At 41.0% G+C, this 14,787-nt stretch overlaps 3 protein-coding genes and 1 long non-coding RNA gene across 12 annotated transcripts in view; 3 read left to right on the forward strand and 1 right to left on the reverse strand.

Annotated features, from left to right (window-relative positions):
* Positions 1 to 1,128: 1,128 nt before the first annotated feature.
* LOC131677010 (uncharacterized) lies at positions 1,129 to 1,646 on the forward strand. Of its 2 annotated transcripts, XR_009303270.1 has the most exons (3): positions 1,129 to 1,392; positions 1,448 to 1,529; positions 1,595 to 1,646. It is a non-coding gene; the product is annotated as an uncharacterized LOC131677010 (long non-coding RNA). The 2 variants fall into 2 exon arrangements; XR_009303269.1 differs by having other exon boundaries at positions 1,448 to 1,646.
* A 42-nt stretch (positions 1,647 to 1,688) lies between these two features.
* LOC131693696 (uncharacterized) lies at positions 1,689 to 8,018 on the forward strand. The gene is made up of 2 exons (XM_058981750.1): positions 1,689 to 7,784; positions 7,840 to 8,018. Exon 1 carries the CDS (start codon positions 1,689 to 1,691, stop codon positions 7,485 to 7,487), a length of 5,799 nt encoding a protein of 1,932 aa, XP_058837733.1. The 3' UTR covers positions 7,488 to 7,784; positions 7,840 to 8,018.
* A 3,463-nt stretch (positions 8,019 to 11,481) lies between these two features.
* LOC131676262 (uncharacterized) lies at positions 11,482 to 13,280 on the reverse strand. Its single transcript, XM_058955384.1, has 3 exons — positions 13,043 to 13,280; positions 11,962 to 12,984; positions 11,482 to 11,889 (listed from the first exon to the last, which is right to left on the reverse strand). The coding sequence occupies exons 1-3, from the start codon at positions 13,109 to 13,111 to the stop codon at positions 11,740 to 11,742; spliced, it is 1,242 nt and encodes a 413-aa protein (XP_058811367.1). The 5' UTR covers positions 13,112 to 13,280; the 3' UTR covers positions 11,482 to 11,739.
* Positions 13,281 to 13,468: 188 nt separating this feature from the next.
* Positions 13,469 to 14,787, forward strand: part of LOC131677011 (DNA-binding protein RFX2) — a 69,641-nt gene continuing 68,322 nt past the window's right edge. For all 8 annotated transcript variants that reach the window (XM_058956491.1, XM_058956495.1, XM_058956492.1 and 5 more), the window contains exon 1: positions 13,469 to 13,933. The gene's annotated coding sequence lies outside the window, so the exon portion shown is untranslated. The remainder of the gene's footprint in view (positions 13,934 to 14,787) is intronic.

The raw sequence follows: 14,787 nt of genomic DNA on the forward strand, positions 1-14,787 counted from the left end.
GCCCCTAGCATGGGGCCCTATTCTCACAGTCACGCCACCCAGTGACTAGAAGAAAATTTTGCTCTAGTCACTACGTGAGAATAGGGCCCATGATATGCATATGCACAAAAATGTGCTAAACATATAAATTGTACTAATCACACACATACATTTGATGAGAAATTTGCTATGAAACAAATTTCTATGAGGTAAACTTCTATCTTAAAATAGGCTGTCTAACTTAAAACTTTAAATAGCCATGCGAAATAACGAAAATTATATTTTGCTTGTATTTTGACAGCTTCATTAACAAACATGATCATTTCGACTGCCGCGCAGCTCTATGCGTCGTTTTGTCGTTAGACAACGAATACGCACTTCTTCCCTTTGAGCGAAGACTACATATTAAGAAGACTGATATCTCTTTCCCTCCCCCATACAAACAAGAGGCGACAGAGGTTGCAGCACCTCTATCGTATGAAGGTAGGAAGCTCAATCTAAACGTGTATATGTGTGTGTGCATCACTATGGGTAGTACTGTCTCCAGATTCTGGACAGAGTTGCCAGTAGTCGACATAAAAAATGACTTTTACTGTGAGCCGTGCTTACCAACACTGTCATTAGGCTGTGAACAAATCAATATTAATTCATCAAAAGGGCTAAAGTGATTTTTTGTAAACAAACTTGTTTCGCTCATTAGTCTGCTGCAGAGTGGAATTTCATGAAAAATATGCGTTAATGTAAATTTTTACCCTTCGTAGAAGTAATTTCAATTGTTTTCTGCTTTGAAATTATAGTAAATTAAGAGAAACCATCAAAATAAAAGTTTGTTTACAAATCTTGTTCGCCCTTTTGCAAATTTAGTATGGAAATGTTTGTAAACACGGCTCACAGTAAAAGTCAATTTATGTCGACTTGCTGGTCGACTTCGTCAGCGTGCACAGGCTAATACTGAGAAAAACGATGCTAAAGTTTCATGGGCCTAAAGTAAATCCTTATTTCAGAACAAATAAATGCTTTGATGGAACAATTACACGGTGCTACAAAATAAAAAAATAATATACTTTTCAAGTGATCTGTTCAATGTTGTAGGTCTGGTCAAATACAATACAAAACCACGTTTGATCAATTTGATATACCCTTGTTCACACCGCTGGGTAGTTGGAGTCGGTGTAACTGCGGACCCCCCGATAACTGACAGTTCACCGTGAAGAAGAATAAAACAAAAACAAAGTGTATCGAGATAGTGCAGGAAATTTGGAATTTATACTAAAATAATTAAAAGTTCAGTGTAAGGAAATGATCGGTTGAATTTAGGGAATCTATTTACGCAATTTAACCCTTCGTATCACACGAGGACTGAGGACCCAAGGCGCAGACATTACATCGTATTGCTTTGTACGGGTATAATTTGTAAGTATCTGGAAGAAGACAAAGGAAAATTACTAATTGAAGATTGAAAATACAGGAAGAAGAAGAGGAAAGGATCAGAAAGTATCAAGGAGAATTCAGGAAGGATCGAAGTCGTAAGGAAGGAGGAAACTATTAGAGTGAGTAGATTTAGTGCAAATTATAAATCTGTAGCAATTAAGAAAATAATGGCAATATATTTTAGTTTTTGAGCTGCTCCGAATAGCTGCTGCAAAATAAATAGTGTACTCGAACAATCTCAAAAATCTAATACAGAGATTTCGGTACCCTCTATCACGATGAGCGAGAGATCCCTGGACCTAACGACGACGGCGTGTGCGGAGTGTGGAAAAACGTCCACACGGGATGAAAAGATGATTGCCTGTGACAGCTGGGATTGCTGGTTTCACATACGTTGTGTGGGATTAACAACGGTACCGAAAAAAGACAAGAAATGGTTCTGTAAGGAGATTACCTGTGAACGCGTCTTCCAGGAATACCAGAAACAGAAAAAAGCGTCTCGTACAAAGAAAATTGCGGAAGAATATGACAAATTGAGCACCAAATCGACGGATAATCGTCCACCGTTGCCCGTACCCGCTGCCGTGGAAGAAAAGTTAGAAGCGATGGAGATAGAAAATCAACGTTTGGAAGAAGAGATGGATGCGGAGATGCTGTTGAAGGAAAAGGAAATGGAGATGAAAAATGCGTTGAAAATAAGAAGAATGCGAATGGAGCAAGCGTTGCGTGAAAGAGAATTGGAAAATGATCGACTGTTGCGCGAACAAGAGATTGAAAAAAAGGAACTCGAACTTCAGCAAGAATTGCGGGAAAAGGAAGAGCATCTGGTCCGCATGAAGGAAATGGAAAGAGCGTATCGCGAGAAAATGTCCAGTGTTGACAGAGAACTACAGAAAGCAGAAATCGTTGACAGTAAAAATATGGAGGGACAATTGGAAACGACCAAAACAAATAGGGAACCCAATTCGTCCAAGCCATCGGTTATTGGTAAGTTGACGGAAGGGAACCTAGAACGCCTCGTGAAATATAATGAGGAAACCAGCGAAGAAGATGAGTGCTCAAGCAGCAGCGATGACGATTCGAGCGTCAATGGCAAGGACGCTAGAGATAATGCCAGTGTTGCTCCAAGCAGACAGCAACGTGTCGGACCGAGTAGGGTGCAACTAGCTGCAAGAAGTGGCCTAACAAAAAAGCTTCCTACTTTCTCGGGGAAGCCTGAAGAATGGCCTCTTTTCTTCGGAGCTTATCAAGCATCGAACGAAGCTTGTGGTTATACGGATGTCGAGAATTTGGTGAGGCTCCAAGACAGCCTGAAAGGTGTAGCTCTGGATGCTGTTCGGGGACAGCTTTTACTTCCGAGGTCAGTCCCAAGAGTAATCGCGAAGCTCCGTCAGCTCTACGGTCGCCCCGAACAACTCTTACAAAGCCATCTAGACAAGGTGCGAAAACTTGAACCGCCAAGAGCTGACAGGCTAGCCAGTTTCATCCCATTTGGAAACACGGTAGAACAGCTTTGCGAGCATCTTGAAGCAGCGGAGCTTACACTGCACCTAGTGAATCCGATTCTGATCCAGGATTTGGTCAGCAAGCTCCCAGATGGAGAAAAGCGCCAGTGGGTGCAGTATAAGAGAAAAAAGAAAATAGTAACACTGCGTACCTTTACCGACTTCGTCTCCAGAATCGTGGCAGATGCATGTGAGGCAAATGTCAACGTCGATTACAAATTAGATACCAGGTCTACGGCCGACACAGCCGGAAGAAGCAAGCCGAAGGAAAAAGGCGCAGTATATAATCACAGCGCGGTGAGTCAATCGGAATCCAATGTGTTTGAACGCAAGAAACAAAAACCCTGCCGTGCATGCCAGCGAGAAGATCACCGTCTGCGGTTTTGCCAAGACTTCCGCGATCTACCGCATGCGGATCGGATGCGAATTGTGACGAAATGGAAACTCTGCAACATTTGTCTCAATGATCACAGTGGTCAATGTCGCTTCAAGATTCGCTGCAACGTGGGTGAATGTAGAGAACCGCACAATCCACTAATTCATCCAATAGGAAATGTTGTAGGCATGAGTGCATACATCAGATCCGGCAGTTCCATGATGTTCCGGATGATCCCGGTGCAGATTCATTGTGGAGACAGATCACTTACTGTTCTCGCTTTCCTGGATGAAGGTGCATCCGTGACGCTAATTGAAAATGATCTGGCTGAACGGCTGGGACTCACAGGGGTGAGAGAGAAGCTGCTTATCAACTGGACTTCTGACGTTTATCGTGTTGAGAAAAATTCAAGGCGAATGAACGTGTGGACCTCAGCGGTGGGCGTTGGGGACTCGGAGAAGTTTTTATTGCACACAGTTAACACTGTTGAAAAGCTGATGTTGCCTCACCAGACGTTGGACGCTAATGAGTTATCGACACAGTACGAACACATGCGCGATCTACCAATCGCATCATTCGATGGTCGACCGGGTGTACTAATCGGCCTTAACAACATCCATACTTTCGCCCCTTTGGAAGCAAGAATTGGAACGACAAGGGATCCGATCGCTGTTCGCTGCAAGCTCGGTTGGACTGTATATGGACCGCGTCAATTGAGTTCAACTTCTTCGGGCGGTTTTCTGGGGTATCATCAAGCAATATCTAATGAAGAACTGCATGATATCTTGAAGAGCCACTACTCGCTAGAAGAATCAGTGGTTAAGGTGCAAGAAGAGTCGGCTGAGGATCAACGAGCTCGATTGATCATGGAGCGAACTACGAAACGAGTGGAAAATCGTTTCGAGACGGGCCTACTCTGGAAAACGGATGAGGTGAACTTCCCAGATAGCTATCCCATGGCGTTGAAACGTCTGAAGCAGCTAGAAAGAAAGCTGCAGAAATCACCAGAGGTGTATCAAAATGTTCGGCAGCAGATAGCAGAATTTCAAGAAAAAGATTATGCTCACTTAGCGACCGAAGAAGAATTGACCGGTACCGGAAAAGATAAAGCTTGGTATCTTCCGTTAAATGTAGTCATAAATCCGAAAAAGCCCGCTAAAATTCGACTTATTTGGGACGCGGCGGCAACCGTACAAGGGGTGTCGCTTAACACAATGTTGCTGAAGGGGCCCGACTTACTCGCGCCTTTGGTATCAGTGATCATCGGTTTTCGGGAGAGACGAATCGCCTTTGGGGGAGACATCCGAGAGATGTACCATCAACTAAAAATTATCTCAGAGGATAAGCAAGCTCAACGCTTCCTTTTTCGGAATGACAGCAGTGAGGCGCCAAAGGTATATGTGATGGATGTTGCTACCTTTGGTTCAACATGCTCTCCAGCGTCGGCACAGTTCGTTAAAAATCGTAATGCGACAGAGTATGCAATACAGTATCCTGAAGCAGCAGCAGCCATCATTGATCGGCATTACGTCGATGACTATTTCGACAGTGTCGATACGATCGAAGAGGCGATAGAACGAGCACAGCAAGTGAAGTTTATTCATGAACAGGCTGGTTTTGAGATGAGGAACTGGGTTTCGAATTCTCCGGTGGTTTTATCGGCTCTGGGCGAAAACAAATCGTCGAGGTCGGTCGTTTTTCAGCAAAATAAGCAGTCATCCAGTGAGCGCGTGCTTGGAGTGTTCTGGGATTTGAACCAAGATGCGTTCGCGTTTTCCGTTACTCACCGTGCAGAGATTAAAGCGTATTTGTTTGAAGAAAAGCGGCCGACAAAGCGGATCGTTTTAAGCTGTGTCATGGGACTGTTTGACCCATTGGGCCTGCTTTCGCCATTCACGATCCATGGTAAAATTCTCATACAACATCTCTGGCGAAATGGATGCGAATGGGACCAAGAGATCGATGAACCAAATTGGTGTTTGTGGAAACAGTGGACGGAGTTGCTGCCTAAAGTGGAAGCCCTACGCATTCCGCGATGCTATTTGGGAGATACTATGTCTTCGTCGATAGAGACGCTCGAGCTGCACATATTTACTGACGCGAGTGAAAACGCCTACGGTTGTGTTGCGTATCTACGATTGGTCGTTCATGGAGCAGTGAAGTGTAGCCTGATCATGTCACGAGCCAAAGTCGCACCACTGAAGCGCCAGTCGATCCCTAGGTTAGAATTGATGGCAGCAGTTCTGGGGGCCCGAATGAGGCAAACTATTATGGAAACGCATTCTTTGCGAATCGATCAAACCATTCTGTGGACAGATTCACGAACGGTACTGTCATGGCTGCAGTCTGACCAGCATAAATTCAAGCAATTTGTTGCGTTTAGAGTGGGTGAAATTTTGGAATTAACTCATATGCGAGACTGGAGATGGGTGCCGACAAAGCAAAATATCGCAGATGTGCTCACTAAGTGGGGTCGTAGTCCACCATTACACAACGAATCGGAATGGGTCCACGGTCCCTCAGTACTGTATCTACCGAGAGAGCAGTGGCCTTCTGCTGAAACAATCGAGGAAACCTTAGAAGAAACTAGAGGCACTATGCTGTTTCACGCGGTGGTCGAAGCCGAAACTATTTCCAGCTGGACGAAACTAGTACGCGTGGTGGCAACCGTTATGCGCTTCATCTCCAACTGTCGACGTAAAAGAATTGGTTTGCCGATAGTGACTTATCAATCATCAGAGTACCACTGTCGGTTGATCCAAGCGGAGTATTCGACAATCAAGAAACCGCTTCAGCAGGAGGAACTTCAAAAGGCAGAAACCGTTCTGTGGAGGCAAGCACAATTCGAGAGTTTTCCCAATGAAATGAATACTCTAACAAGGAATCTACAAAGGAAAGATGATCAGCCACAGGAGAGGATTGAAAAATCTAGCACTCTGTATAAAAAATCACCGGTGTTAGACGAAGAAGGCGTTCTGAGAGTACGCGGCCGATTGGAGACGAACGAGGAGCTGCCCTTTGACATGAGATTCCCAATCATCCTATCTGGAAAACATAACATCACGAAAAAGTTGATCCTACACTTTCACTACAAGTACGGCCACGCTAACAGAGAAACTGTATTTAATGAACTACGTCAAAAATTTTGGATCCCAAAGGCGCGTGCTGCTGTACTACAGGCGACGAGGGACTGCATGTGGTGTAAAGTGAATCGATGTGTACCCTTTGTTCCAATGATGGCACCGCTACCTGTTCCACGTATTACCCCTCACTTACGTCCTTTCAGTGCAGTGGGTGTTGACTATCTAGGTCCGGTCGAAGTCACGGTGGGACGCAGAAAAGAGAAAAGATGGATCGTCGTATTCACCTGTATGGCTATGCGAGCGGTGCATCTCGATGTGGTGCACAGTTTGAGCACACAATCCTGCCTAATGGCCATCAGGCGATTCACTTGCAAGCGCGGAGCACCGGAGCAAATATTCTCTGATAACGCTACGTGTTTTCGTGGAGCAAACGCAGCGACGACGAAGATGATTCAGAAGATTAATGAAGAATGTGCAAGAAAGGTGATATCAACTGTTACTTCATGGCACTTTAACCCTCCTGGAACTCCGCATATGGGTGGCATCTGGGAACGGATGGTGCGATCCGTCAAAGAAGCTCTGAAAGTTTTAGATGATGGGTGGAAATTAACAGACGAGATCCTTTCAACGAGTCTAGCCGAAGCAGAAGACATGATTAATACTCGTCCATTAACATATGTTCCTCAGGATGACGACGGCGAAGAAGCCATCACACCAAACCACTTCTTGCGTGGAAAAGTGACCAATTTGGACATGCTTCTGGATGGTTCCGTGGACTTTGCTGAAACTTTGCGCAATGTTTACAAGCGGTCACAATATATAGCTAACAAGATGTGGGAACGCTGGCTGAAAGAATATCTGCCCTCGCTAAATCATCGCACAAAGTGGTTCGACGACCAGAAGCCGCTCGAAGTTGGGGACCTAGTGTTCGTAGTTGATGGGAAGTTCAGGAAGAACTGGGTACGAGGAAGAGTTCACAAGGTAATCCAAGGAGCAGATGGAAGAATCCGTCAAGCAGACGTTAAGACGGCGGATGGCAAGGTGCATCGGCGTGCCGTGGCGAATCTAGCGGTGTTAGAAATTCAAAATTGTAAATCCGGATCTTCAGGATGAGCCACCAGATGTTACGGTCGGGGGATTGTTCACACCGCTGGGTAGTTGGAGTCGGTGTAACTGCGGACCCCCCGATAACTGACAGTTCACCGTGAAGAAGAATAAAACAAAAACAAAGTGTATCGAGATAGTGCAGGAAATTTGGAATTTATACTAAAATAATTAAAAGTTCAGTGTAAGGAAATGATCGGTTGAATTTAGGGAATCTATTTACGCAATTTAACCCTTCGTATCACACGAGGACTGAGGACCCAAGGCGCAGACATTACATCGTATTGCTTTGTACGGGTATAATTTGTAAGTATCTGGAAGAAGACAAAGGAAAATTACTAATTGAAGATTGAAAATACAGGAAGAAGAAGAGGAAAGGATCAGAAAGTATCAAGGAGAATTCAGGAAGGATCGAAGTCGTAAGGAAGGAGGAAACTATTAGAGTGAGTAGATTTAGTGCAAATTATAAATCTGTAGCAATTAAGAAAATAATGGCAATATATTTTAGTTTTTGAGCTGCTCCGAATAGCTGCTGCAAAATAAATAGTGTACACTGAAAAAAATCCAAACGTTAATTATATTTGCTTCAAACCGCTTAAAATTCATTTGAAGAAGAAATGCTATTGTTATCTCGCGCACACATACCTTCTATGTGTCAACTGTATAAACTATGTATGCACACACATAAGTTATATGTGCATATTGTTATAGAATGGGGTTTTATGCGCCTAATAGTTATGAAATGTAAATGTAAGATTAATATTTCTTGTAAATACACTCATTAGGTTTATGTGCCAGAAAATAGTGTCTATATGCCTCCGTTAATTGCAAAAATCTATGTGTAAAATCAATAGGCATAACGTTTACTTTTTTTTGAGTGTACTCGAACAACCCTCGAAATCTTGGTTTATTGCAAAAAAAAACTTTTTTTCTAGGATTTTCGGCACTGAAAAATTTTCTAAAAGGGGTGTGCGGGTTAAGGCATATTCTGATGCAGATTAGTACCGTGAGTTAATATCTCAGTCCTTTTCAATTTTTTGGCCCGAAACTGTTGAAAAAAACATTTTTTAGTTTGTTTCCTTTTAGGACAATAACACATCCAAACCCATGCGACTTGCACGACCCTATAGGTTGCCTTATCAGATCTACCATAGTTTGCACATGAAACTTGGGATGGCAGGTTGCTAGCGGATTGACAAAGTACCAGATCATGCTGTGTGGGGTGCTGTCCCGGTTAACAATGAGGCGAACGAGACATTTGCAGATACGTCATTTAGTAGGACAACTGTCAGTTTGCTGGTTGAGTTTAATTTGGTTTTTTTAAATTTAAAAATCATAAAAGAATAATTAAGGTTTAAGAATGATATGAGTGTACTCGTAAGGACACCCGCTACCAATACATATGAAAAACTGGCACAATTTTTCCAAATTAAAGATCCCTATTACCTTTTCAACGGTATACTAGGTTATGCTCTTTTGTTAAAAATACTATGCGATTTTGGGACAACAATATGAAATCAACCTTTGTTTTGCGATTTTGTTATGAACAATTTGAAAATTGCTCAACATTTTTATTAAGAAGCGTCTTAATTTTATTACATTTTAAAGAGAACATTTAATTCTGCGTCCAACGACATATTTATCATCATAATCGGTTGAAAGATGGCAGTTATTAATTATTTTTTCAATTTGGCTCATTAAATGAGAAAAATATCTTTTTTATTACATACATCGATAAAGCTGATTTTCGTGATTACAACAAAGTTTTTTTTAACTCAGGAAAAAGGAAGCGTTTAAATGTAATTTAAATTTAAAATAAAGAAATATGTTGAGTCTTTATTTAACACTATCAGAAGCGTTTGACATATCGAATTTCACGACAAATGATGCCCTGTCAGAAAAAAAATGAATACATGTTTTCCCGCAGTGTTATTTTTATTTGACATAAACGCCATCCAATGTACACTGATAAAGTACCCATTGATGCGTAGAAAACTAAGAAGAATGTTGAGTAATTTTCATGTTTTATGAAAAAATCACAAAATAGCGGTTGTTTTTATATTGTTGTCCAAAACCGCATAGTATTTTCAACAAACAAACATATCATACCGTTGGATTTCCTCTCGTTTCCAAAACATTAAAAAAAATGAAAATTGGCTTCAAAATGACAGCGCAGAAATTTTTTTACAGCAGAGGGTCCCGAAAAATAGTTGTTTTGCTATAAATCAAGATTTTGATGGTATACAACATTTTTCATACATTATGTTGTGTTCAGTTTGATGAGATGTATAACCTTTACTCGGTCATTTGAAAAATACAAAATCACTGTAGCACCGTGTTATGCCAATATAGTCTAAGGACTATGCTGTTTAGGTAAATAATACTAAAACTATAAAATGTTTAGTGCTAATGTAGTTTTTAGCCATTCAGAACGATGCACCGTTTTAAAAATTATACGACCATTCACATAGGTCGTTTTTCCGGGCCCAAGAAACATTCGACGCTGCACACATAAGTCTTTTTCAGCAAAAAATAGGACTTACGATGAATATTGAATTTCTTCAAGGTTGTCGATAAAATGAGCACCGGACTACGAATGTTCTCTATTTCTGTGGTAGATGGTTGCACTGGATTTAAATGAAATATTGGAGAAAACAATTGCGGCAAACTTTAGTTTATAGTAACAAACCATTGGCTTAAAGTCGTTAAAACCAATTAATGGCATGTTACTTTAGAATAAACAAGGTTTCCAATTATGATTCAACTGATTATACTTTCCAAATCCAACTTCAAAAATAAGTCACAGGACCAGAAGAAAATAATTTGGTTTATTTTGATGCTTAGGACGTTTTTATTGCGAATCTTTTCTTCAATCCACATTGCGACTTTTCAGCCATGCGCCACCGGACCGTGCGTTGAATTACGCGCCCATCTAATTTACATCAGTGCGAGTGAGAAAACGTTTCGACGTTTGTTTTTGTTGCGATCGCACTCGAGTGATTTCCGTATAGCAACTCAACGAAATGCTAGATTATCTCGAGACAGACGATACTATGTGGCTATGGGCAGTGGGAAAAACATAGAATAAAATAAATCTTGCGTCGTTTTTGCAATTCGCCTATTGAGATATCTGACGTTTAAAATACGCACACTGAGATCTCGCATTATACTATATAAGCACTCCCCTTAAGCCCATAAGCGGCTTGTTTTCCTTCTAATTCGCCGTGTAAACGATTTTTTACTCCCAATTCAACCGCCAGAAAGGCACAATACCAACGCAACTGAATAAGTCTATATTAGGCAATCCAGGAGACATTCCTGATCTGCTGATTATTTCTTCTGACGTAACTCGGGTGGGTCAGACGTCCGACAAAATCGCCGATTCGAACCAACATCAAACGAATCGGTCTAACGTTGTATGGTCGTCGGACGGGTTTTTCTGTTCGCTGGAGCAAACTTGTTGACAAAACCCCCATAGCTGGGTTGTAAAACAAACGTCGTGGTGGATTGCCTAATTGTCCGTGCTTTTTCGAAGAAGATGCGAGCTCGACGATCATTTTTCGCCACAGCAAGATTCGCTATTCGGCGCACGATTCGTCGGAATGCTTTTCTTATGGGATAAATGACACTTTAAAAAAAGTGGTGCAATTTTGTGTAAAAACCTGATTGTTGTAAACAAAACATGCGAAAACCAGAAAATTTAGCACAATTTTTAATCACTTCAATTGACAAATACAGTTAACGTAACACATTAAACTTGGGTAATGCATATTTTTCGAAGTTTCTTAGCATTTATTACCAAATGTGCCAATTCAATTCGTCGCGTCACAATAATTGAATGGCGCGTTTCCAATGAAAGGCGCCATTCATAAGTTAATATGAGCACAGAATTTGAGACAACATTGTGCTCGATGCTCATTTGGCTAGATTGACTTATTAGTAACTAAACAAATTAAATGATTTCTCAAATAACTACACGTTACTTTTAACAATGGAAAAAACGTTTTGGAAAAAATGTACCATTCATTTAGAATAATCTATATATCTAGATTGAGTAGAAGTTAAAATAAATGCTGCCAGAAAAGTTCTAATACTGACATTCTCGTCACGTTTCTATCGATATTTCTACAGTACCAAAAATCCCTCGATTAGTACAGAATACTAAATCAAAATAAAGTCACCATCGAAGAGTAGTAAAATAACATAAAGCTAGACTATCAACACACGGCACAATTATTCGATTGCTGATTGAACCCGCTATTTACCGCCTGTAGTATGTCAACTGACAACCCGGACGAATTTGCTGCAGTTTGTTCCACGTGCTGTACGCGATGCGTCTCTCTGTCCAAAACTCAAATTCCACCAAATTGTCGCTTCGCAGCAGAATCTCTCGAATACAATCCAGTGGAAGCTGAAAAAGAAACAAATACCTGTAATACAATCCGTCTCCCCATCTTCATCATTGTCTCTCCAGTAGTCTTACCTCGTCGAAAGCAATGAATAGCTTTTCAATCGGAAGGTGCGGCCAGTTTTCAAACAGAAAGTCGGCACGCTGGTAACGGCCCTTTAGCATAATTGACAGCTTCCTCAATTGTTTCAGTCGTTGTAGGTAGCGCAATGACTGCTGACTTACTGTGTTGTTTGTGAAAGACAGCGTTAACTGCTCAAGATTCATAGCGCGTCCGGAGATCACACACATACACTGATCATTGAACATACAATCGTTGATGATTTCGAGCTGACTCAGTTTAGGAAAAGCATTACTCAATCCATAGTAAAAGGGTTTACCAGTCGTTATTCCATGCACAGAGAAACTTCTGAGCTTTGGGCAGTCTGCCAAGATAATAACATCCGTTCCATGGACTTCTAATTCCATTAGATTTTCCATTTCAACTCCTTCGTAAAAAAGAACATTCGTTCGTTCATACCACAAGCTTCCCGGTTGGCTTATAAGCAACTTTTTCAATCTGAAGCAATTACGATAGACGAACGGCAAGAAAACCTCCTCTATTCGACGAAAATCAAGAAATATCTCATTAGCTTCAGGCATTTCCTCCATATCATCCGCCAACTGGGCAATGGGCTTTAAGCATCGATCGTAACTGTCTACTTCTTGCGCCCAAAGCATTCGATCAAGCTCCTCCATTCCCATCTCGAGCTCTTTCATCCGTTCGAAATGTAGCTGGAAGTAGGTCGAATAATTGCAATGTTCAAGCGTGAGTTCCAGCTCGGTCAAATACTGACCGAACCTGCGCAGAGCAATCACAGCCACCAGAAGCGAACGTTGGTCGTGAATCCCCACTTCAGCCTTTCGATATTTTCGTTCCGATCGGCTCAGATAGTATTGATACTCGCGATAGAGATCTTCATTTGGGTTGGGCTTAATTGTAAGCGTGAATGAGTCCAGCAACGAGTTGCTACTAATCAACGTACACCACCGGCGACAAACCAACGTGGCCGGTAGGATGGCAGATTGCGGAAGACGACGAAAGATTTCCAGAATGAGCTAAAAAAGCGTAAACTGGTTACAAGCAAAACATTCGATTTTGGTTTAATCAACTTACACTATCCGGAATCTGATCAATGGTTACATTCGGATAGATTTTCCGCTGGGCACGCGTTCTTTTCAACATACTAATTTCTAATGAATCAACTTCACTCGGAAATAAACGATGATACTAAAATTATACTTGAATAGAGGACTAACAATTAACCGGTTGTGAACCTGAGATAATTAAATTGATCAAGTAAAATTAAAATTATGTTGAACCAATTTTTAACAAAACGACCAAAGCAACCGAAACAAAACTTATGAATTTACCGCGCTTAATTAGAGTACGTTCACTGCTAATGGTTCTACGCTACCGACACAAAGTTATATCACAGTGTACATTGAACCCACTCGAACCGAAAGCACTCGCTGTCATTTTTTTCCAATAAGAATGCGATTTGACTGGTCGTGTCGCCTTGGCAACCAAAGGTGAAAAACGAAAAACAAAATAAAGAGGCCTACTTGCTAGCTGGTATTTTTTTCTGTAAAATTGCGTGCATTTCCTACGAAAAACTGTGAAAAACTGTGCACAGTTGGGTTTCTCGGTTAATGCAATTCGAAAAATTTATAACCAGTAGTGCATTGCAATTTTTTTCCGGTTTGCGTGAATAATCAGAGTTTGGGTTTATTCCTGCTTTAGTGTTGTGCAATATTGAATTTGGTTGATATGTGTTTCGCCGCTTCGGGGTAATTTTTTCCTGGAGTAGTTCCACCGGGGCAATGATTCGACTAGTATGCTGAGGATGTGACTGATTTGTAAAGCTATGAGCAAACGTGTTGTGCTAGGCAAAGTTTTTCTTCTGCATCACGGAATTTGCTTTCAAAGCGAACCGCGGAATACAGTCCGAGTGCTATGGAATCGTTTGTCGATGTCGGAAAACGGAATACAACCCAACTAAGGAGGGTAAGTAATATCTAGAAAAATAATCCCGCAAACGGATTTGATACGACCCGATTTAATGCCACTCGAAGTAAACAAAATAATCTAAAACCATGTTTTATTAGTGCGTTTATTATCTTAAGAGGTATCCACATTAACAATCACTGCCCACAAAATAATATTGGTAGGGAGCAGTGGTTTTGGAAGCATAGCGTAAAGTCGATTGCATTGTTGTACGCAGCTGACCTGGGTTTGATTCCCAGCCTCGCACATAAACGGGAGCCTATACGAGCAGAAATATTGACAATAAACGAATTATTGATCAATATATTGATCGTGTAACCACATTTTGAAAATATTGATTCTGTAGAATGGCACTGACGTACTAAAGCAGTCTTGTCAATATGTTTTATTGACAATATTCTTGTCTCGTGTAGGGTCCGCTGAACATTGTTAATAAAAATATTGACAAATCTGATTCAATACGTCAATCCTATTCGATTTCTACATGATCAATATTTTCAAGATTCCCTTACATCTTCAATATATTGATCAATACTCGATTTATTGACAATAATTCCGCTCGCGAAAGCAGCCCTTACACGTTCAATATTTTTGTCAATACTAGAGTATATTAACAAAAGTATTGTACGTGTAATGGAAAAAAGTTGTATTGACGATGTGCATTTCAAATGGAATTGACGTATTGACGCAATATCGTCAATACTGCGTAAGGGGCCGCTTTAAACGTGCAAAGGACCGCTTTACACTTGCTAAGCCTTTTTCGTATCAAAGTTATGAAAACTTGTACATAAAATATATAACTTTTTCGAATAGTATTATCTTCGATTAGACCTATTAATATTAAATACTATTGC

Source organism: Topomyia yanbarensis, chromosome 1 (genome assembly GCF_030247195.1).
Source record: "Topomyia yanbarensis strain Yona2022 chromosome 1, ASM3024719v1, whole genome shotgun sequence".
Lineage (NCBI taxonomy): Eukaryota > Metazoa > Arthropoda > Insecta > Diptera > Culicidae > Topomyia > Topomyia yanbarensis.

Coding starts and splice junctions, on each gene's coding strand:
- LOC131676262 (XM_058955384.1), bottom strand. CDS start 13,111: ATGTTGAAAAGAACGCGTGCCCAGCGGAAAATCTATCCGAATGTAACC. Junction 12,985..13,042: donor TTGATCAGATTCCGGATAGT/GTAAGTTGATTA, acceptor ACGCTTTTTTAG/CTCATTCTGGAAATCTTTCG. Junction 11,890..11,961: donor TATTCATTGCTTTCGACGAG/GTAAGACTACTG, acceptor TTTCTTTTTCAG/CTTCCACTGGATTGTATTCG.
- LOC131693696 (XM_058981750.1), top strand. CDS start 1,689: ATGAGCGAGAGATCCCTGGACCTAACGACGACGGCGTGTGCGGAGTGT.